Below are 24,339 nucleotides of genomic sequence, written 5' to 3'. Positions count from 1 at the left end.
TACCATCATATTGTTTAACCATTGATCGCCTATTTTGTTTCGCAAATCTGTTTTGATGATATTCATTGCTGAGAACGCTCTTTCAACTGTTGCTGTTGCCACCGGTAAAATCAATGCCAATTCGATAAGACGATAAACCAATGGAAAAGTCAAATGTTTATCAAATTGAACCATCTTCACAGCAAGACTTGCAAGATCATGACAACTTGAAAAATCAGAATTTCTTCTCACATCATGAATATATATGCGAAGTTGCTCTTTCAAGATAAGATGATCGGATGTGGAGAAATCATGAGAGTAAAGCTAAGCAAGTCGAACAAGCATACCATAATCGAATCTGGAAAAAGAGTTTCTTGGATCAAGACAAGCAATACATCTTAATAACTCTGTAGAAGTTTCACTAAATCGGTTATTCATCTCAGCAGTAAGTAAATCAATCACTGCAATAAAGATCTCTGCATGATAATGATGGTAATAAGTAACCAATTGCCTTCCACGTCTCGAACGGCCTCGAACTGGTATACTATCTTCCATATTAGGCACTGAAACTGACATTTCAACACAGAAGCTCCTGACTTCTTCCAAAAATGTACCCCATCCATTTTCTCTCAAGTCTTGCATAAGTTCTTTCATAGTTACAATCAACCCCATTGCATTAACAATGTTTTGATCTTTCTGCTGCAAGGCATTTGACAAGTCATTAGTTAATCCCAGTACTTTGATCATCAAATGCAAGATAAATATAAATTCAAAACTCTCCATCCTTTGTATCAAACCCGATGTTGTGCCTCTTTGCTCTACAACATTTCCATCATTACACACATTCTCTAACACCTCTAATACTGACTCCCACATGGTAAATAGAGGATTAAAGTTGTATAATGTGAGCCCCACCTAGTATCACCAGGTCTTGCAAGATTAGTCTCTTGATGTTGGCCTCTTCTTGAAAAGATCTCATCTTTCTCCAATTTCTCCACAATCTTATCATGGTGCTTCTGAAGCAATGCATCTCTCCTTTTACAGGAAGCACCCACAATGCTCACAATCATAGTGACATAGCTGAAAAAATCACTAATAGCCAAAATGTTCCTCGCAACAGAAACTACAACCAACTGTAATTGGCGGGCAAAGCAATGGACATAAAAAGCAAATGGATTTTCATTCAAAATTAATGTCTTCAACCCATTAAATTGCCCTTTCATATTAGAAGCTCCATCATATCCTTGCCCTCTCAATCTAGAAATAGATAAACCAAAACGGGCAAACAATCCATCCAAAACTGTCTTTAATGAAGGGGCTGAAGTATCAGCAACATGTTCAACATCAAGAAATCTTTCAATTACTCGACCTTGCTTATTCACAAACCTTACAATCACAACCATTTGCTCTTTTACTGATTTGTCACGAGACTCATCAAGAAGTATAGAGAAATGACTATCTCCAATCTCATTAATAATAGCCCGCGTGGTCTCTTCTGCACAAGCCCTCACTAATTCTTTCTGTATTTGTGGAGAGGTCATTTGATTATTTCCAAGAGCATTTTCATTAATCACACGACCAACACTTTCAACTTCTGTTCCATACCAATTCAGCATCTCTAAAAAGTTGCCCCTGTTAGTAGAACTTGAAGATTCATCATGTCCACGAAAAGCAAGACCTTGCAACAGAAGAAATCTAACAACACGTAAAACAGCAGTGACACGAGCTCTATATGCAACCTCCATTTCTTTGCTATGAGAAGAGAATATATGCGACACGCTTTGCCTCTGATTTTTGAAATCCTCACAATGTCGCCTTGCATTGTTGTGGTTGCTATTAACTCCACCAACATGCTCAGTGAAAACTTCCACTGCTTTCTTCCAATTGCTAAACCTTGTCTTCGTGAAGGCATCAATCCCAAGTTTATCACCGCTTGGTTGCTTAAAAAGATAGCAATAAAAACAATAAGCTGCATCTTTCTCCATACTATATTCCAACCAATCAAATTTCTGAAACCACACTTCTTTAAAGCTTCTCAAATCTTTTCCTTGTTGTTTTCTAGGAAAATTGTGGCCAACTGGTTGACATGGACCCATTAACAAATACTCTCTCCTTACTTGATCTCTTGTTCCTGTGTCATATTCCTCGATTGGTTTTCGAAGCCCTGGGTCGGCAATGATATCACTCGGATCAAACTCGACACGACTTTTCTTTTGTGCAACAGTACTTACATCAGACGCTGAACCAGTTCTTGTTTCAATACTTTTTGGTATAGATTTAAAAAACCTCTCCATATCTATGAAATTAATCAAATTAAATATATAAATGATTTGAACTAAATCATAAATTCATAAATTGTCCAATCAAATATGGGGAAGTAACACTAAATTAAACATTTATCAAAAAAATGTGTGACAATTTATCATTATCTTAACATTTATCCACAAGTATAATTATAATTCATACTAGTTATATAAACGTAAATAATATTTTAAATTAAAAAATCTATTTAGTAGACTTATGATGAGTGGGATAAGTTAAAATTCAATAAAAAAAATAATTATATTTTATCATTATTATGCTTATAAATTATAGTTAAATAAACATAAGTAGTATTTTAAATTAAAAAAATTATTTTGAAGAATTATGATAAGTGGGCATAGGTTATAACTTATAAGTTTGAATGTATTATTCTGAATTGATGATTATATTATATGATATGTGGCTCGTATAGTTGTATGAATTCGATGATTATATTGAGTGGATATAACATCATATGTTATTTAAATTAATGACTATGTTTAAATAATTTTTTTGAATTTATTTTAAGAATTTTTAAATTTTAATTTGTATTATTTTTTAAATTTAAGATCTAACTAATTATAAATGAAGTTTTATTTGAAAGTGATAACTTATATTTAAAAAAAATTTAGAGATAATTTTTTTATTTATTAGTGAATCACAAATTTTAATTTTAATAATACTCAAATCTCTAAATTAAATTAATGATATCAATTTAAATGGCACATATCTAAATCAAATAATCAATAATATCAATCCACATATGACATACCATATATCACATTAATGAATATCAATTTATAAACATTTCAACAAATTTCCTTGAAAATATTTCATACATGACAAAAAAAAATAATAAAAAAACAAACAAACAAATAAAAAATCTTAAAAAAGTAAATAAAATAGCGTTTCACCTCCTAATTGCCACACGCCGGACAGAGAGATCAAACAAAGCTGGTGGAGAGAATAAATTGAGGTTGCAACTTGCAGATGGTATATAGCTTATTTATCAAAAAAAAAAATTCAAGTTCAAAGCTTTTGAAATGGATGAGTTCAGCTTTTGAAATGGATGAGAAGTGAGAACTCAGAAGAATCAACAATGCAAAGTGTGAACTCAGAAGAATCAACAATGCAATCTCATTGATTTTCAAAGAATATGTATTAATCTAATATATATATATATTAATAATTTAATATAATAGCACTAGCCACTACACTAGCACCATAGCACCTGCCACCTGATATGCAACTATGCAAGTAATGGCATACAACGGATATCTCTCTTCAACATGCAACGTTTCATTTTTTCATTGGCTACTTTATGCTTGATTAGATTGCCATCTTCCAAGTTCCAATGCTCATGACCAGGGAGCAACCTTCAAGAATAGCTGGCACTTGGCAGCTTGCTGTGTCACAAACTGGGTGGCGGACCTGGCGGTGGCCGGAGAAGGAAGGGGCACCGGGAGCTGCATGGTCGGAGAAGCTAAGGAGCCGAGGAGGGATGCCGGTCGTCGGGGAAAGGGGGGCGGCTTGGGCGGGGAAGGGGGGCGGAGGGGTTCTCAAGCCACGGGGTCCACTGACCTCACCGGCGACAGGGGGGCGGCCGACCCCCTGTCCCCTCCCTCATATATATATATATATATATATATATATATATATATATATATATATATATATATATATATATATATATGTATTTATAATTGTGCATGTTATGTTCTGGTGCTTGGGTTGGCTTTTAAATCTTGAATTTGGATGATCACTTTATGGTTAGGAAGATTGTTGACTGAATCCATGTTGAGTAAGCTTAGGTTTTAGTTGTAAGTTTAGGCCCAGCCCAAGGCTTATAAATCTAAGTATAGCTTTTTTGTTGGGTAGATCCTGTAGCGAGCCTTAATTCGCAAGATTTGTTGAACCCAACGTCGTAGCTCGGAACTAGATAGGCTCTCACACCCGTATAATTATGTATTTCTGGTGTGTGGTTAATTATTTAATTATTTAGTAATTTATTTTATTCATTTATTTATTTATTTTGTTCTTGCATTATTTATGTTGGTATTTTGTTTATTATTCTGTACTTGTTATTTATTTATTTAATTTAATTATTTTGTGAAGTGATTTATTTGGTATTTTCTCTATATGTACTCTGTATTTCTGTGATTTTTAGTACATCTCTATTCCTAGCAAATTACCCAGCTAGAAGGAGTAAGTCCTAGCCTTGTGCACATGTTTTCTGTAGTAGCGCTACCGGACATGTGTGTCTATTTCAACTGCAGTCGAAGATCTAGCTTCGGCTGTTGATATTCTATCTTTTCTGACTTCACAGTTGAAGATCCACCCTCGAGCTGTTGATTCAGTTATTAGTCAGGGAGATGTACACTTCTGGTTTTCATATATTTTCTATATTTTTTATTATTTCTGTACTTTGATCATATTCTGTATTTTTTTTTTTGGATTATTATTATCTCTACAATTATTTGTATTTTTTGTTATTTTTGCGATTCTAATGGGTCCTTGTGGCTCATGTACGCTGTGATTTTCTTTTCGCAGGAGAAGATTAAGCCTAGGATCAGGGGTGTATTCAGGGAGTCTTATTTCTTTTTTGGCCATGTCTTGTTGAAATTCTGAACTTTGAGGTTGTATATCTTGTAGTGTATTTTCCTGTGTGAGCAAGATCTGTATCCTGTCTCTACTTTGGTTTTCAAACTGTAATCGTGGCATATTGTATTTCTATAGGGCTGTCAAGGCTCGTGTTTGAGTTATGTCTGTTTATTTACTATTGTTTGTATTTCTATTGTATTGTTGTTTCTGTTCTGCTTGTTGGTGTTGACTTTGACCGGATCCAAGATCTGAGTCCTTGCACCCAGTGGGGCCCAGCCCTGTTGGATGCAGGCAATCCGTCAGTGGGCCCGGCTTTGGGGCTAGGGCATGACACTTGGCCAATGGAGTACAACAGTAGCATATAGCTTGGATCATAGTAGAGTGATTGACATTGCATGCTATTTGTGGGCTCGACGACTAGGAGTGTAGGGAGTGGAAAAGAGAAGCCAACTTTCATGGCTGTACGTGCATGAGAAGTTTATCAAGTGTTGCTTTATGTTAGTCTTTAGTTTAACTTGTATGATTTTGTTTTATTATGACTCTATGTTGCATGAAATTATGTGTTAACTTTTGGCTTTATGTAGTTGTAAACTCTTTTGAATTATTTCTCTTCTCTTCCTCACTTGTCTTCCTCTCTGAATCTCTCTTTCTTCTCAATCAAAAGCCAACAGTGGTATTAAAGAGACAGATGATGGTGAGTAGCTACAACATGGTAAACGTCTCTCAACCGGTTGTTCCAATCTTCATTGGAGAAGCATATGATCACTAGAGGTATGGCAGATAGTTGAGAATGGTTTTGATGACAAGGATGAGGTTGAAGCAAGGCTGAAGGAGAACCAGAAGAGAGACTCCAAGGTTCTCTTCCTCATTCTTCAATCAGTAGATAAGAGAGTGTTTTCAAGGGTGAAGAAGTCTACAACCTCACATGAAGTTTGGACCTTTTTGAAGAAAGAGTTCTAAGGAACTGTAATGATTATCTCCATAAGAAGGTAAAGGCTTCAGCATCAATTCAAAATTAGTCAGATGAAAGCACATGAAAGCATCCAGGAGTATGTGGAAAGAGTGATGTATGTTGTTAACCAGCTGAGAGACCATGGTGGAGAAGTAACTAAAGTTTCCAAGGTATTGAGAACCCTTTCTCCTAAGTTTGAACATGTTGTAGCTATTGAGGAGGCAAACGATCATGATAAGCTTACCATTGATGAGCTGAGCGGGTCCTTACAAACACATAAGGATAGGATCAACCATGCCAACATTGGGAGTGAAGAAAAGGCACTCCAAACCTAGATAGAAGGTCCAAAAGTTAAGGCTGCATTGCTATCATTAGATAGAGGCCAAGGCAGAGATACTGAGAGGAAACTAGGCAGAGGACGTGGAAGAGGCTTATATAGAGGAAGAGGTGCAGGTAGAGGAAAAGGAAGAGGAGCTGACCCGATGGGGTACAAAAAGAAAATAAGAAGAATAGAGGTCAAGTGTAGTTATAACTACAAGAGATATGGGCATAAGAAAGCAAAGTGCTGGTTAAGAAGCAAAGAAACCAACTTGCTTGAACATACAGAGGTTAGTAATTTGTTTATGGTGAAGAATGAAACTAACATTAGTCAAGAGTGCTTATGGATTGTGAACAATGGGTGTTCAAACCACATGTCTGGTGATCGAAGCTTGTTTTATAATTTGTTGGAACTAGAGGTCAGTCTGTAAAACTTGGAGATGATAAGGAGCTCCAGGTTGCTGGAAAGGGTGTTGTTATGATTAAGAAAAGCTTCGACAAGATGAAAGTTCTGAATGATGTCCAATATGTGCCTCACCTCGCACACAACTTGCTAATTGTTGGCCAACTGATGAGATATGGCTACACAGTCACGTTTGATGAAGAGAGCTGCCTTATGAAAGACAAAGAGACAGGAGTGCGAATTGCTGAAGTGCCGATGGCTAGACATCACATGTTTTCTCTTGAAGTTGATCAAGTTGGGTGAGTAAACATTGCAACAAGCAAGCTCACAACTTCCATACTGTGGCATAAAAGATATGGACACTTGAACTTTCAGGGATTACAGAACTCATATAAAGGAAGCTTTGTGAATGGGTTCCCAAGCATGAAGTTCACAAGTGTCTGTGAAGGATGTATCATGGGTAAGCAAGCCAGGCATTCATTTGTCAGTAATGTTGTGAACCACTCTAGAGCTCCACTTGAGCTTGTACACGCAGATATCTGTGGCCCAATGCTAGAGGAGTCACTTAAAGGAAGTCTATAATTCCTTTTGTTCATGGATGATCATACCAAGTACAATTGGATATACTTTCTCAGGCAAAAGGCATAGGTTTTTAAAGAATTTTTGAAGTTCAATAAGCTAGTAGAGAATCAACTGGGAAAGAAGTTGAAGTGTCTCAAAATAGACAAGGGAGGGGGGGTTTACATCAAAAGATCTCATGAAGTATTGCGAAGAAGAAGTTCAAGGAGAACTCACACCTCCATATACACTTGAGTTGAACAGCATTGTTGAAAGGAAGAATTGAACTATAATAGAGATAGCCCAAGCATGATGAAGGAGAGACAAGTTCCTAATTTTCTCTGGGATGAGGCTGTGTCAATAGCTATATATTTAATCAATAGATCTCCAACTGAGGCAGTGCAAGGAGGGACTTCTTATAAAGCACTCACGAGCATGAAACCTTATGTGAAACACCTGAGAATCTTTGGGTGTTTAGCCTATATGATGATCAGTTCAAAGCAACTTAGGAAACTAGATCCAAAATCTGAGAAACTTGTGTTTGTTAACTACTGCACTGTATCTAAATCCTGTAGATTGTATAATCCTATCATTAACAATGTTCATAAGCAGGAATGCCATGTTTGATGAAGGTGCAAGTTGGCAGTGGGAGATTCTAGTCCAAGCAAAATGAAGTCAAATCTTTTGAGAGCTCGAAGATTCAACGGTGGATGCCACAGAGGAAGGAAGGCAACCATAAGGAGTTGAAGAGCTTGCATTACCAATTCAAAATGAGCAGACGAGTGATGAAGCTGAATGCTCACTCATTCCATTGAGGTATAAGTCTCTGAAGGAAATTTATGATACTTGTTCATTTGTGTTGAATATGGCAGACCCAGAGACCAACATTTATGCTGTGAAAGAGGTTGAATGGCAAGAAGCAATAAAGGCTGAAATGGAGGCAATTAAAAGGAACTCAACTTGCCATCTCACTGAGCTACCTGAGGGGAAAAAAAGCTATTGGTTTGAAATGGATATACAAGACCAAGCAACACTCTAATGGCAGAATTGTTAATTAGAAGCGTGGCTTGTGAAGGGCTATGTACAAACACAAGGTATAGACTTCGAAGAGACCTTTGCACCTGTTGTAATAATAGAAACATTTCATGTGTTTCTAGCTGTTGCTGCACAGAGATAATGCCCCGCCTTCCAGCTCGATGTAAAATCAGCCTTCCTGAATGACGAGTTGAGTGAAGAAGTGTATGTTCAATGACCCGAAGGCTCCATCATGCAAGGGTAAGAACAACTCATTTACAGGATTAATAAAGCCTTATATGGACTGCGCCAAGCTCCTCAAGCTTGGTACAGTAAAATGGATGAGTTTATTTGTTAGCAGGGCTTTGAGAGGAGTATTAATGAACCAACTTTGTATAAGAAGTTGGTTGGTGATTCAGAGATGCTGTTGATGTGTTTGTACATGGACAATATCATCTACATGGGAACAATTACGCAACTGTCCAGAGAATTCAAGGAGCTCATGATGCAGAGGTTTGAAATGTCGGACCTTGAATTGTTGCACTACTTCCTTGGTTTTGAGATCAATTATGACATGAACAGTATCCTCATCTCATAGAATAAGTATGTTGAAGATCTATTGCAAAAGTTTGGAATGAGGAACTATGAATTATCTCCATCATCAATGAATTCGAATGAGAAGCTTAAGCTGAATGATGGTACACTGGGTTGTGATGAATTCCAATATATAAGCATGGTTAAAGGGTGCTTATATCTCACACACACTCATCCTGATATCATGTTTGCAGTTACCATGGTGTCCAGGTTTCTAAGCAAACCTTCAATACAACATTAGGGTGCAGTGAAACACCTTTTTGCGTTATATAGTAGGCTCACAAGGTTTGGGAATGTTCTATGCTCTGTCCGAGGAGTTCAATTTAGTCAGATTCATTAACAGTGATTGGGCTGGGTCAACAGATGACTGGAGAAGCACATCTGGATGTATTTTCAAGCTCAGATCTTGTGTGATTACATAGGCATCAAAGAAGCAAGAAAGCATTGCCTTGTCTTTAACTGAGGGAGAGTATGTAGCGGCAATAACATCGGCTTGTCAGGCAATTTTGCTTGGGAGGTTGGTCCGAGACTTTGGAGTGATGCTATCCGGACCAATAAGTCTAATGTGTGACAATCAATCTATTATTTTCATTGCAAGGAACCCATCGATGCATGGGAGGACAAAAAATATAAGTATTAAGTATCATTATCTAAGGGAGTTGGTTACAAATGGTTTCATTAATTTGGAGTTTTGTCACACCAACGAGCAACTCACAGACATTTGTACAAAAGCATTGTCCATTTAGAAGCATCTTAATTTGGGCATGGACATAGGAATGAAAAGTTTCAAATCACAAGAGGGTGGTGGATGTGATCAGAAACTAAGCAATGATGCAACAGTTGCATACAGTCAAAAACACAACAATGAGGCTTGACATTGTATACTGTTTGTGGGATACACAAATAGGAGTGCAAGGAGTGGAAAGGAGAAGTCAGCATTCATGCCTATACGTGAATGAGAAGTTTGTCAAGTGTGGCTTTATGTTAGTCTTTAGTTTAACTTGTATGCTTTTGTTTTGTTATAACTCTATGTTGTATGAAACTGTGTGCCAACTTTTGGCTTTATATAGTTGTAAGCTCTTTTGAATTAATTCAAGCAAGTGAAGTTAGTTTTGATTCAATTGTGTCTCTTATCTTCCTCACTTGACTCCCTCTTTGAACCTTTCTTTCTTCTCAACCAGAAGCCAACAAAGTCCAAGGACCTCAACACTATTAAACTTGATGAAGTGAGCGTATTGTTTCAGGCTCATGAAGCTAGACTTAATCAGTCTAGTGAGAAGAGTGAAGAAAAGACCCTATAGGTCAAGGATGAAGGGTTTGGTCCAAGAGAGCATGAGAGATTGCTTAATAGAGATCGTGGAAGGGGCCCAACATGGGGGAGATGGAAAGGAAGAAGTACTGACCAAAAGGAGCTCACAATGACTATATACAACACAAAAGAAGCATTTAATGCCATAATTGAAAAAAAAATTGGCCATATGAAAGCATAATGTTGGTACAAAGAGAAAAGTGCCAACATAGTAGAAGATTTAGAGGTGAGTAATATATTCATGCTTCATTGTCGGATATATGTTGTATAGGGAGCCATTTGTCTTATAGATAGCGAGTGTTCAAACCACATGGTGGGCATAAAGGATCTATTTCAAGAGCTCAATGAGACAGTGAAGCAAACAACTAGATTGGGCGATGAGAAATAGATGCAAGTGGCTTGCAAAGGAATGATGGCTATCAAGGTGAGTTCAGGAAAAGTGAATCTTTTAAAAACCGTTTAGTATGTCTCACATCAAGTCCATAATTTTCTTATTGTTGGCCAATTACTCTTATCTAGTTATGTGGTTGTATTCAATAATAAGTGTCTGATTAAGGACAAGGAGACATTTTCACTATTGACCAAGGTTTAGATGACAAAACAGAGGATGTTCCTACTCGATGTGGCCAATGTTGAGTGTGCAAACGTAGTTGTATGCAAACAGCAAGGTGCTATGCTGTGGCATTTGAGATATGGTCATCTACACCAAAAGGGGCTTCAAATACTAATTAAGAAACACTTAGTAAAAATTCTACCACTGATCAAAAGTTTGGAGAGTTGCAAAGGCTACATTTGTAGCAAGAATTCAAGGCAATCGTTTCCCAAAGGAAATAGCCTAGCAAGCCTTTTCACTTTTAGAGCTGGTGCATGCTAATCTATCTGGTCGATCCAGACAAGGTCTCTCGGAGGAACCTCGTATTTCTTTCTCCTCATTGATGATTGTGCCCATTTCAATTGGGTGTACTTTTCTACCAACAAATCATAGGCTCTTGAGAGCATGAAGAAGTTTAGCCTTCTTGTTGAACAGAGTGGATACACTCTCAAATCTTTACAAACTGACAAGAGGAAGGGGGGTGAGTTCCTTTCTAATGATTTCATAGCTATTGTGAGGAGCATAAAATACACTCACAACTCACCGCTCCATACTATCCTGAGTAAAATGTTGTCATTGAGAGATGAAATCGCACCATAGTAGAGGTGGCAAGATATATGATGATGGACAAGAGGATTCCAACACAATTTTGGGTCGAAGTTGTTGCCACAATCGTCTATCTCCTCAACATATCATTGACTAAGCCTGTGATGAATTGAACACTGTTTGAAGCCTTCAAAGGTATGAAACCTTCCGTTAATCATCTTTGTATCTTTGGTTGCATAGCCTTTTCATTGCTAAATCCTAAATAGTGCAAGAAGCTTGATGTGAAGTCAATTAAATGCATCTTTATAAAATACAATGCTGAAACTAAAGCATATAAGTTGTTTAATTCGGACACTAGTAAGGTCCTAGTAAGCAGAAATATCATCTTTCATGAGGTTGCAACAAGGAATTAGAACAGTGATGAAGATGCTAACCAAACTGTTCATCTAGAAGTATCAGAGGAAGCTCCTACAAGTGGTGCAACTCCCATAGGCTAACCATTATGGTCGCATGATGATGTAACAAGCACTTTAAGTTCTCATAGTAGTCCAATAGCTGTCAGTGAGACACATGATGAAGCTCGTCTTGTAAAATATAGGTCCCTGAGAAACTTATACAAAACCTGCACATTTGCACTTACTGTTACTAATACATTCTCCTATGATGAAGTTGCAAACTAGCAGGAATGGAAGATTGCCATGGAAAAGGAACTCAGTTCCATGCAGAGGAGTCAAACTTGGGAGTTGACTTCACAACCGGAAAGAAAGAAAGCCATAGGATTAAAATGGGTGTATAAAACTAAGTATCAACTGAATGGTAGGGTGTACAAGCACAAGGCTTGGTTGGTAGCAAAGAGCTACTCATAGAAGTAGGGAGTAGATTTTGATGAAGTATTTTCCCATGTTGTTAGGGCCCATTCATATTTTTTATTCAAAAAATAAAAAAATTCTTTTATTGTATTTTTTTTTATGTGCTAAGTGTAATTTTGTAAATAATGCCTAAAATAGGCATTTATGTAAAAAAAAATATAAAAGTACAATATTTAAAAAAAAAAAGAAAAAGAAAAAAAAAACCCGCGAAAGTGACACTAGTTTATATATGTATATATTGGAAAAGTTGCATACACACCTCAAAAGATCATATTTGCGTCTATATTTACATAAATAATATAATTACAACCAAACCACATCTTTTACGATAAAAGGTTCATATTCAAATGCATTGCATATTTATAAGGTAATATACATAATTTTAAACTTTTCTAAGATTATAAATGTTAAATTTTTTTAAAGGAGATAATTAAATAAAATTTGAATTTATTCTGAAGTAGAGGTGGCAACGAGGCTGGGTGGGTGATGACAAGGACCTCCCAGTCCCACAATCCCCGTGGAATAAAAAATCCTCCCATCCTCGTCCCCACGACGAAAGGGCATGGGGACCCCATGCTAATACACCCATGAATTTTAATTTTTTTTTAAATTATTTAATATCAATACACCTATAAGAAATATAAAAATTATTCAGCATAAAACTCCAAAAAATAATATATCAAAAACTTAAAATAAAAAACCTCCAAATGTTTATCAATATAGAGCAAACCATAAATATAAAATTTATACAAGTATAACCATACAATCTAATACATAAAAAGCTCGATGAAGCACCCAATACTTTGAATACACAAAATCAACGTGCTTTTTCTTAAGGGCTTTTGGGAAATATTTCAAAGAATTTTTATTTAAAAAAATAATATTTTGAGAATTATAATGGTAAAAATATAACTAATTAAAATAAATTAACCGGAGATGGGGATCCCGGTGGGGCGGGGAGAGCACTACTCTCCTGGCCCTCGTCTCATTTAAGGAAATGGGGAAAGAATCGATGACCCCCATCGGATCCCATGGGAATCAGTGATTCCCCATCCTAGTACCACCTCTATTCCAAAGTGAAACTTCTATATTTTAGTTAAATTTGACAGAAGGTTAAAATTCCTAGAAAATTTTAAAAAGTTAAAACAACCAAATCAAAACAAACGTTATAGATTGATCCACTTATGATGATTTTGGTAGTCTCACTTCTGCAAAATAAAAACCCTTTGACAAGGAGAAAAAAAGAAATTCAAGCTCTAAAGGTATGATGACCACATCAAATTATTAAAAATTAAAAATTAAAAATAAAATTAAAAAAATTTAAAACAAAATTGTCAAAACAAACACCATAGACTGATCCACACACTTATGATTTTGGTGGTTCTAAAAATTTTAAAAAAAATAATTAAAACAACAAAGTAAAAAACAAACACTATAGACTGATTCGCCCACGCCTGATTTCAGTGGTCTTACTTCTGCGAAATAATCACCCTTAAAACTCATCTAACCTTTGACAATGACCCCCTAAAACACTCATCCAAGCTTTATGTGATGCTCATGAGAGACCTAGATGAATTTCTCAAATCCAAAGATCTGTAGTTAATATCAATTTGCGTGTAACTCTAAATACACAAATATATCTAGTTGAGGTAACTTAAACTATATCAATATCTGAAAAATCATCAAACCAAAAAGTGAATTTTCAAACTCAAGGCAAATGAAGTTACCAATAAATCCAAATTCAACAAAACAAGCACACTTTATATTTACAACCCTTTCTTATGGGTGAACTGGTTCAATTTGGAAACTTAAATTGTTTTTAAAAGCACTTCATCTAAAAAACAAGGACCTAGCTTGAAGTAATTAAATTAAGAGGAACCTATAAAATAATCAGCAACTCAAGATAAAATCTAGTTAAATTTTAATTTCTTAATTGAATTGTTAGCATGTTCATTAATATATCACTAACTTTGCATGCCAATTAACAAAGGACCTATAAATTTAAGATCCCCAATGTTTTTTTTTTTTTAATTTTATTTTAGAAAATCACTAAACACCCACTTTCAAAAAAGATCATAAGTTTTTTTTTTTTTTCTATTTGTAATAAATTTTTGCAAATCCAAGAGCTACCCCTAATGCAGTATAAAATTATTTGCACACAATAATATTTGGACTTTCATTACAACCATTTATAAGTTCCATATGGCACTTGGCATTTACCTTATCACATGCACTGTATAATAAAACTTTTGAACGCAATGGGTAACTGTAGAATTTCAAAATATAAATTAAAAAAAAATGGAAAATTTCTATTGTGAAAAAGGGAGTTCATTGGATTTTTGAATAAGAAATAGGACCAATCCATACCTCCCTCATATGACATGCAACTAAACCAAGACCAAGGACCAAGCTCATGATGTTAAATAAATTCAGAAAATAGTATTGAACCACTAGCATAACCATAACCATATAAATACACACACAGAAAACCATTTAACATGTTTTCATGTTTTGACATCAGAACAGCAGAGATGCAAACTAGAGTTAATCTATGTAGCTTTAGAACATTCCGATTGTTTTCATTGCATACTAATTACATGAGCACCAAATTTCAGGTAACCATAAGTACTATCATCAGTGACCATGATATAATAAAAACGATCCAGCCAGCCAGTTCAACGGATTTTTTTCCTCTTCTTGTTTTGTTCCGAAATGCCTCCTGAGGAACATATGATACATAAAATAAGTCACATCGTATTATATGATATCCACAGCAGTGATACAATAATCGTAAGTACAAATAAAATGAAAATTATGGATCAGCCTATGTATGGCATGAACTGATATTGTGGTTTCTTTATATAGCATCCATTTTCAGTATTCTTCGCTTGCTAATAATACACATAACAAAGAAACTGAATTTGACATGCTAAAAACGACAAAAGTGGCAAAGGAATAGGATCAACCAAAAACACGCTGCCTTACAGCACAGATCCTTTAAACTAAACTAGTAGACTAAGAATTTGAAACTATTGAAGGAATTCTACGTATTTTAGCATGCTGCCAACGAGAGCAGGAATGCTAGAAATTAAAGAAATCATAGCACACAGCATAGAGCTTCTCTTCTCAGATGCGAAAAATGCCTGGCAAGTGTTCATGTGGATAGCACAAAGTTGCTGCCAAAGAACTGTAGTGACAAGATTTACACTGAAATCATATTTTTCTTTATTATTATTCTGTCACAAACTGGCAATTCATTAGACCAGTTACATCATTTGCTTCTTTCATTAACTTGTAGTTTACGTCCAAGAATCCTCATTTTTAGATTCAAGACAGCACCTGAAAGAAAAAGCGGGAATTTTTCAAGTAGCTGGTGTCCTTATTTGCACTAGACCTACATTACAGGATCACTTATAGGAGTATACAATCTAAAACATCTAAAAACTCAGAAAACTCAAAATAAGATCTCATTCTGTTTCTAGTTTAAAACAAACCTAAATATCCATAATTTTTCTCTAGATGCCTGAGGTTTGGGTCATTTGCCAACCAAATAAGTGGAAGATCCTGCATAAGCACAGTTTTTCAGAGACCAGAAAGCGAAGTAGTGTGTGCCAAAGACAAAAAAATGCTTCGTGTGTTCTAGTCACAGTGGCAAATAATGTTAAGCATATTATCAGTATGGATGCATACATGTACTTATCCACATATGTATACATTATCCTTGTGTAGACTATACATATATGCCATTTTGTGTTAAATTACACCCAGATACTATGGGTTTGCATCTAACAGTATCAAGACTGAGGATTCTCCATATCTTATGACTTTGCAAGTTGCAACACAAAGCAATTGTGACTATTAAAAAATTGAAGGAAAGCGGGAAGGGCAGTTATCAGGAACTAAAACATTCAAAAGTTTTTTTTCTTTAGAAGGGAACTGACCACTGGAGAGTAAATTCTGAGCATCCACACCAACTATTCCAGTAATTGTACCATCCTGCAGGCAGATTCAAATTTATCCAAAGGAAAAGAAGAAATAAACACATCAAAGAAGAAATGATAGGATGTATATGTGTGTGTGTGTGTAAATATAGAGAGAGAGAGGGGTAATGATGATGATACTTTTGATCAAAATGATAATGATGAAATGCTAATCATTGTAACTTGAATGCAACAACATATAAAAGGAGAGCCTGTACATGAGGGTTGCAGAATATAGAAACCAATCACAATCTTGTAGCATAGACTGCATCTTCATCAAGTCTACCAAACAATACCATGAAGGCATCGATGGCAAACAGTGCCACAACAACCAACCGTATACAGAAAAAAAAATGAACAAGGGTTGAAGGGAATTTTTTACAAATGATTACCAATAGAAAAGAACAAAAAAAAAACTTGGGAAGGCTCAACAATCAGACCCATCATAAACTAAAGTTCAAACTACAAGCCCTTGAGCAACCTTCACCTCAATCCACCTCTGCTTTTCAGTGGAGTGTGCATGCATGCATGGTGCAGTTAGCATTAGTAAGAAAGGCTTGATGCCTTTAAGGTTAAGGTGGTGTATTACACAGCAGACAATCTCAAGGTAAATACATGAATAAATTAGAAAAATATTGGAAATGCAAACAATTAGCATGAACATAGATTGACTAAATATGAACCAACACACACACACACACACACACACCAATGCCAAGGTTACAGTGTAGTATACAGCAGAGAATCTCGATGTAAATACATGTCTAAATTTGAAAGATATTGGGAATGCAAAGAATCCGCATGAACATAGAATGACCAACTATGAACCAACACACACACCGGCGCCTTAGGTTAAACTAGTGCATGGTACAGCAGAGAACCTCAAGGGAAGTACATGAATAAATTATAAAGATATTAGAAACGCAACGAATTCGTATGAACACACACAAACAACCAATATACAAGATAAGGCATGGAGTAGAAAGCTGAACAAAATAACATGGAAGCAAGCAATGTGGATGTGTCCACATGCAAATGCACAATTCCTATTTGGCATAAAGTAAAAGCCCAACACATGCAAGTACAGAATATAGAAGGCAAAGTTGGATCATAACTAACCACATCATAAATTAAATGTTGGCACCAGTTTGCTAGAGCAGGAACAAGCAATCGACCTGCAAAATACTTCACATATGTGAGTAGAGGATGTAGAGATACATGAACGTAAATTACCAGCAAAGAAAGCATAACCTGAAACTAGCTGTTCCTCAAACATCAAATTACCTGATCTGGATCTTCTTAAATTAAGATTTTCTGGTAAGGCCAAAGACAATCTGTTTGCCAGATCACGCGTAGCATAAGTTCGCCCCTATGAACATCCAATATATTCAGTACTTCTTATTCCAACATACAATCATCTAAGAGTAGCATTCTGCAGAAGTTAAGCACAGTGGGCAGCAACATGGCAGTTCAGTTTAAAAACATATGCAAGTCATTTTATATAAAGGAGAACAAGTATATGTTGAATCATGCTGGCAGTTGCCTGTTGCTGCCTAGAAGCTATTTTGTTATGAACTATATGGGAAATGCAACAAGGCAAACAATAGCATGGTGCATAGATTTCTACAATGTGCCAACAGGCAATCATAAAGTATTAGAGATATTTCTGTTTGCTGTCTTTAAGCTACAATAAGCCTAATCTTAGTTAGTAGTGGAAGGATAATAGCAGACAGAGAGGTGCTAAAAATATTCACAAACCATATCAACAAAGTCCATCAAAACAATAGGATTGAAAAAGTGGTGAAATAGTGCAACTATAATCATCAGAGTCCTTGGGTATGAACCCTCATCACTTGGTCTCAATCTGAACTCAAGCTGAAACCAAATTGTTTCGAAGTCTCAAAGCCCAAACTGTAATCCAGCCATCTGACAATTCAGTTTCAATTAATTTATTAACATGAATTATATATTTTTAATATAATTTACAATTTATAAAACTATAAACAAAAAAGAGCAGATTGACAATAACAAACTAAGTAATCTATAGTACAACACCACAAATCAATTATCGTGTGATCAGCATCAAAGTTGATGTATGATTGTTGGACATAGGCAAGGTTCAGGATCGTGGAGGTTGAACTATGATAATTTAATTTCGAAAATTGCATTCTAGTAGTTTGAATATGTTTTGTATATGAACAGTAAGGCCAAATCATCAATATATATATATATTGGATTAACACATCTTTCAGGCATTAGAGTTTTTGTAAAATTACCTAACCAGGACATTGTTCTGAAATATACAAATATTTTCAAACACTAAAACTATCATTATAAAAATAATCCCCAATTTAAAATTATATTTTATTAAAGCCTTTTCATTATTAGTTTAAAAAACACAAATGAATACTTCACCCTTAATTAAAGGGGCAAACTTGCCATGTATCAAAACCAAATAGCGAAGTTTTCTTTGTAAATTGGATTAAATGCCCTTTTAGTCCTCGTACTAGAGCGTATTAATCATTTACTTCTCTTCTCACTATGGTCCATATAGATGACACAGCAGACATGTAAAATACGCTACTTGTTTTCTGCATTTTTTTTTTAAATGCTGCTAACTTGGTGGCTGTTCTACGCATGTCATGGACACATCAGTTAAGTTGCTAGATATGGATCTGAATATAATAAGTTCATGCCTCTCATCCTATTAGCTTAAGCTTTTGGGTTGAATTAGACCTAGATAATATGTTTAGTTTACAACTAAAGATCTTTAGTAGATTGCAACTCTACTTAAAAATCATTTTGTCTTTCCTATTCATACCACCACTTAAATAAGTCAATTTACAAATTAAGACTATGATGCTAGCACTGACTACTACAATATCCATAATCTAGTCCTTTCAAGAATGCATAATCAGCATTTAGGTGCTTATAGATATGAAATTTATTACTCACAATTTGATGATTTCTTTTCCTGTGGGGCTTCTTAGATCTGACTATTGTGTTATTCACGGTGGTATGCAACTCCATTGCATCGCCTGATTGACTTGCAGGTTTAGTATCACATCCAACAGAGAATTGAAATGATTTGCCTCCATCACTATTGTCTATTCTAATATGATCATTAATACGCCCAGTACCAAGCTGGACCTCACATGGAGCAGAAGGGCCTGAACGAAGACCTCCACATTCATGTTGAATATCTTGTTCCTTTTTTCTAATTCTACCAGTTCTTTTTCGAACCTTGTTTTGAGCCATCTCTCCAACATGTCTCCCCCTCTCTTTAACCACTGTGTCCTTTGCTACAGAAGCCACATTTTGATCAACAGGAACCGACCTAACTGTATTCTTCCTAACATCCTCCTCCAATACTGATTTTTCCATTTCATTATCCTTCTGTTTTATATTTAATTTCTTCTTTCTCAAAATTCTGGTTTCAGAATTAGTTTCAATTTCTTCCACTAGTTTAGTTCTCCTGTCAACACATCTTTTAGTCTGGCCCTTAGGGGTGGCTAATTGTGACTCACATGTAGCAGATTCAGTGCCAAAATTTATAAGCCCATTGCCATTTTTGGTTGATGGCTGTTCTTCAGTCAAACTCAAAGAATTGCATCTTGAGTTCTCTTCAGAGTGATCCAACCCATTAGTTACAGATTTTGGAGGCCTCATAGGAGAGTGTGTATCAAATTTACCATCAGCAAGTTCACATTTATGTTCCTTTTGAAAGTTGGCCTGTACATTGGGTTTTTTCCTGGATAATCTTGAGCAAAACCCTGCTTCTGATGTTTTCACTCTTTCTGCATCAGTAACCAAGCTAAATTCTGCAGTACGATTCATCACAGGATTAACAAAACAATTATTAATTTTCTCTAAGACCCCTAGACAGGCATCATTAATTTCTTCCAGTGAAGTGTGATTTAAAATTCCAGATGTAATATTAGGTGCCTTCAAAATGTCCGATTTCCTTGGTTCTTCGTCAGCATGATTAATGTGTGCATAATCAGAACGCAAAATGGAAGGCACTTTCTCTTTTTCTAAGGAAAGCCTCTTTCGTGATCCTTTACTTACACATTTTTGTTTCTTACTGGAGACATTTGGTTTTTCAAGTGAATTTGAGACATCAGCATTGGGAGATGTTTCAATGGCCACAGAAAGTTTCACATCCACTAAATCAGCATCCTTTGGGTCGAACACTTTCCCGGATTGAGAATTATTTCTGCTGCAGACCATCGTTTCTTTGGCACCACGCCCATTTTCTAATAAAATATTCTTGAGCTCTTTCTCATCTTTGAGATGTGAAACATCTAACCCTTCTGATGCAATTCCAATTTCCACAGTCACCCCTACCATATTTGCAGCACTCCTATCGTTACAGTTCCTATCAGTAACATTCTCTATTTGGGAGATGTTCCGTTTTCCTTGAATTTTAGGAGATTGATGATTATCTGGCTCCATTTCTTTTGTTTCTCCCAACAAAATCTTCCTTTGCAAACTGGAACCAGTCTCTGGCAGGCTATCATGCATAGAGGGCTTTGCAGAGGAATTGTGACTTGATTTAATATTCCTGAGATCAAAACCATTTGCTAGGAGTGAATCAAAAACCAAAGTATCTATCTGATGCCCAACTTCTTCAACATGAGTAGCCACGCTACGTTGAACAACACTGTCACCAGTATTTACCTCACTTTCTGCCTGTTGATGGTTTCTCATTTCTCTTTCAAATTTGCTCAGGATCACATTTTCTGAACATGTTATCATGACAGGTGAACTGCAATTTTTCATATCTGGAGACTTCTGAGTTGTAGGATCCATTGAAGTATGAGAGGCATCGAAAGATTTTAGGCAATTAGTCATATTACTTGCCATCACATCATCAGCAGGACTACCACAAAAATTTAAAATATCCAGCACTCTTTTCAAGGGGAATTCTTTTATTTCAATCGGAAATGCGCCATCTGGATTTCTGTTTCGATCATTTTCTAGCCCTTGAGCACCAGATATGCTTCTTGGAATACTTTCAGCAGTGGGCTTTTTCACAAAAAAATCATCAGCATGAACATACCAGTTGTAAGGAAATCCAGTTAAGAAACGTCTGCAAACCTGTAAAATAGCAAGGACATAGACATTTCATAAACATATTGCAAATCCTAATTAGATATGTCAATAGTGAGAAAATTCTTTTCTGTTCAAATACACTGTTCCAATGATGATGCTATTTGCGTACTTAATTGTCTATAGCACCTGTACATAGCATAATGAAAAACACTAAATATAAAGAAAAAGTTGCCTTACATGTTGCACTAAGGTGCAACACAAGAAATTCATCCAAACAAAATTACGTAAGAGATAACAGGCCAAAATTAACAATGAAAAATTCACAAACCTCAGAAGGAAACCCACTATGATGCATCCGAGCTCTGTTTATTACACCTTGTATCCTGACTGTGATTCCATCTGCAGTCTCCAGAGTGTAGGCATCATATCTCTTTACTATGGGTGCAGAAGTGAAAATTCTTGTTGCAAATTGCCTGGGGTAAAGATGTGGAGACGGTAAAATCACATCATAAAATATAGAATCACATTTCCATTTCAAATGCAAAGGATAGTAAAGTTTTACAGATTTAGATGGAGGCTCTCAATAACAAAAATATAAATTTCACCTCTACATTTCTACTGCCATACACATGAGAACATCATCCACTGCATCAGTAGAAAAGATAGATAATTGATATCGACCATTAATTAATTTGATCCATATAAAGGTTGTTAAATAATGTTCAGAATTTCTTGAGAAAGTAATTTGGTTCCAAATAAATTAATATGGTAAAGGCTAGCTGTGCAGGCAAATAATGTGAACATTTTCAACAACTTCTGTCAGCACTGAAATGATTTGAAATAACCGCTGGTAATTTACATAAGACACACACTGATAAACTATTTCAACCATTTACAAGTTTGTAAAACAACAGAACAAGCATGTTAGAACAGTTGTTCCACTCATCAACAGCATTTCTATGTAAGAAAGGGATAAAACAAATGTAACCAATTCTAACCAGAAAGATCAGGACAGGGAGAAGAGAAATATGGAAAGGCACAAGACTATAGGCCTTTGGATGACATAAGGCACATTGTCATAAATATATTGCATATTACCAGCCTGATTGCTTCCCAGCCTGCACACTGTCTTAGTATCCAAGTATGCTCATATACAGAGCTCTGTGGTCAAATAACATGTGATTATCAAAGCATGTTATTAGCTACCTGATGCCTCCAAAGAACAACAGCTCAGTATTCTAGAAGAAAATACTAAATCAACAACATCTACAATTTCACACAGGTATCTATCGGTATTTGCATGTTAAGCTGTATCACAAGAATTCCACACAGGGAATAGCATTAATCTCAAGTCAACCATATCTAATTTCACATTGACACCTATTAACACCAGGAAGTCAAGCATCCCAAATGATTTCTCAAATTTCACATATGGCAATGGCTTTGATTCTCGACTAAGAATCTCTAGTTTGAACACATAGTCAAACTCAAACTGCATCATATGTCATGTTCCAATTCCATTTGGAAACCATGCATTTTTTTTTTTTAAAGATTTGATTGGACACAACAAAGTAAATCAATCAAGCTGGACCAAACAACCATGTGAGACTACATCCATACCCCAAAAATATATCCAAATAACCAACAATTGAACCTTCCCCAATGATCTAGCTCAAGATTTAAATCAAATGCAACAATTTGATATGTTAGATTAGATATGTACAGAAAAATTACCCAGATCAATATTATATCAATGATATAAAATCTTTGCAGAAACCCCTTCTCTCACTAAACATCTTCTACAAAATAATCCTAACCTCTTTCTTAACCTAGTCCATTAAAATCATAAACCGTGTGAATTTCAGTAATTTTAATCTTAGGCATGAAACTGAGACTTCCATACAAAGAGAAAGCTAACAAACAATCCAAATTCATTGAATCAAGCTGAAATTACATCATCAAGACTTTAGGACTGTGTTTGGATATGGAGAATGAGACAGATTAATCCCTTTATGCCCAAGCTAAAAGTTGAAAATCATGTTTCTTACTCCAACAAGCTTAATCACCACCAACTCCATTAGTATTAGATTATTCACCTGTTAAAAGCCAAATGATATGTTTCAAATGAGGGAGGAGAACAGCCTAACTTCTACTTTACTCTTATAATTCATTCTTGTTCCCAATCCAAACATTATCAACTGTTCATATGCATAAAAAAACCTTCCTAAGTTTGGGATGCATAAGAATAATTGTCTCTAATAACTAAAATTATTAAAGTGAAAGAAATGATCAGACACTAATACTTCTGTTTATTTTCCCTACTTATGTCTTAAAAAATTGTAAAAGCTCATCCTTTTTGCCCTTGAAGATAGAATAATTGGTTGAACTTCTAGTACTCCAACTGTGACCAATTAGATATAAGTTCAAGGATTTCAAGGCTTGGCCAAACAAATTCACGAATATAAGCAGGAAAGAAAAAATTCACCAATGAGTTTAAATTCAATGCTTACAAAGCCACACCATAAGCAACATAAAACAAAATTTAAAAAATAAAAAGGAGCAGAAGAAAGAGCCTCACCCGCGCGTTGTGAGGCCACCAACAGCCAATCCCTTCGCATCACTCCCATTTTCAACTTTGATGAGCCACCAATCAAACAACAAAACCTAGAAATTGGGGCAACCACTCAATCACGCATCAAAACTTCCCGCTTTACAGAAAAAAATACCATAAAATCAAAAGAAAGACAAAAACAAAGAAAAAAAACACAATCACTCACCGATCTCTGATCGGAAACAGGAGAGAATGGGGTCAAAGGGCTCAGCAATCGCAGAGGATGATCCGAGGAGTCGGTGCGCGGCTTCTCCATCGGCAGCAGCGGCGGCGTCGAAGCAGGATCGGGGAACCGGCTTGTTCTTGTTCTAGGGTTTTCAGTCCCCTCCATCGATTCCAAGCGAGAGAGTGGAGAAGAAGGGAAAATGATTTTGGCGGGAAAATTTAAGGCTGAGATGGGACGGTCATCAAGCGTGCACGATTTTCAAGGTTCAACATAGCACGAGACTGGCATGTGTCGGGTTAATTTTTCCAAAGTTGTCATACTCGGACTGGCAGACCGGTTCAACAGAAAAAATCGGTAATCGGCCATATGACCAGTCCAGATATACCCCCATTGAATCGGATATGAAAAATCGGGTGTTAACCTGATAACTTGGGCAGTTTAACCGAAAATCGATTGACCCGGCTGGGTCAATAAGTTTTAAATTTTTTTTT

At 35.9% G+C, this 24,339-nt stretch overlaps 2 protein-coding genes across 2 annotated transcripts; both read right to left on the bottom strand.

The window, feature by feature from the left end:
• Positions 1-303: 303 nt before the first annotated feature.
• LOC120270292 (zinc finger MYM-type protein 1-like) lies at positions 304-2,273 on the bottom strand. The gene is made up of 2 exons (XM_039277310.1): positions 905-2,273; positions 304-842 (listed from the first exon to the last, which is right to left on the bottom strand). The coding sequence occupies exons 1-2, from the start codon at positions 2,271-2,273 to the stop codon at positions 304-306; spliced, it is 1,908 nt and encodes a 635-aa protein (XP_039133244.1).
• Positions 2,274-14,473: 12,200 nt separating this feature from the next.
• LOC120269929 lies at positions 14,474-24,047 on the bottom strand. The gene is made up of 8 exons (XM_039276906.1): positions 23,849-24,047; positions 23,650-23,735; positions 21,400-21,544; positions 18,972-21,116; positions 17,301-17,385; positions 17,136-17,191; positions 15,978-16,032; positions 14,474-14,755 (listed from the first exon to the last, which is right to left on the bottom strand). The coding sequence occupies exons 1-8, from the start codon at positions 24,011-24,013 to the stop codon at positions 14,712-14,714; spliced, it is 2,781 nt and encodes a 926-aa protein (XP_039132840.1). The 5' UTR covers positions 24,014-24,047; the 3' UTR covers positions 14,474-14,711.
• Positions 24,048-24,339: the final 292 nt, after the last annotated feature.

Source organism: Dioscorea cayenensis, chromosome 10 (assembly GCF_009730915.1).
Source record: "Dioscorea cayenensis subsp. rotundata cultivar TDr96_F1 chromosome 10, TDr96_F1_v2_PseudoChromosome.rev07_lg8_w22 25.fasta, whole genome shotgun sequence".
NCBI lineage: Eukaryota > Viridiplantae > Streptophyta > Magnoliopsida > Dioscoreales > Dioscoreaceae > Dioscorea > Dioscorea cayenensis.
This window is presented reverse-complemented; position numbering and strand designations above follow the sequence as displayed.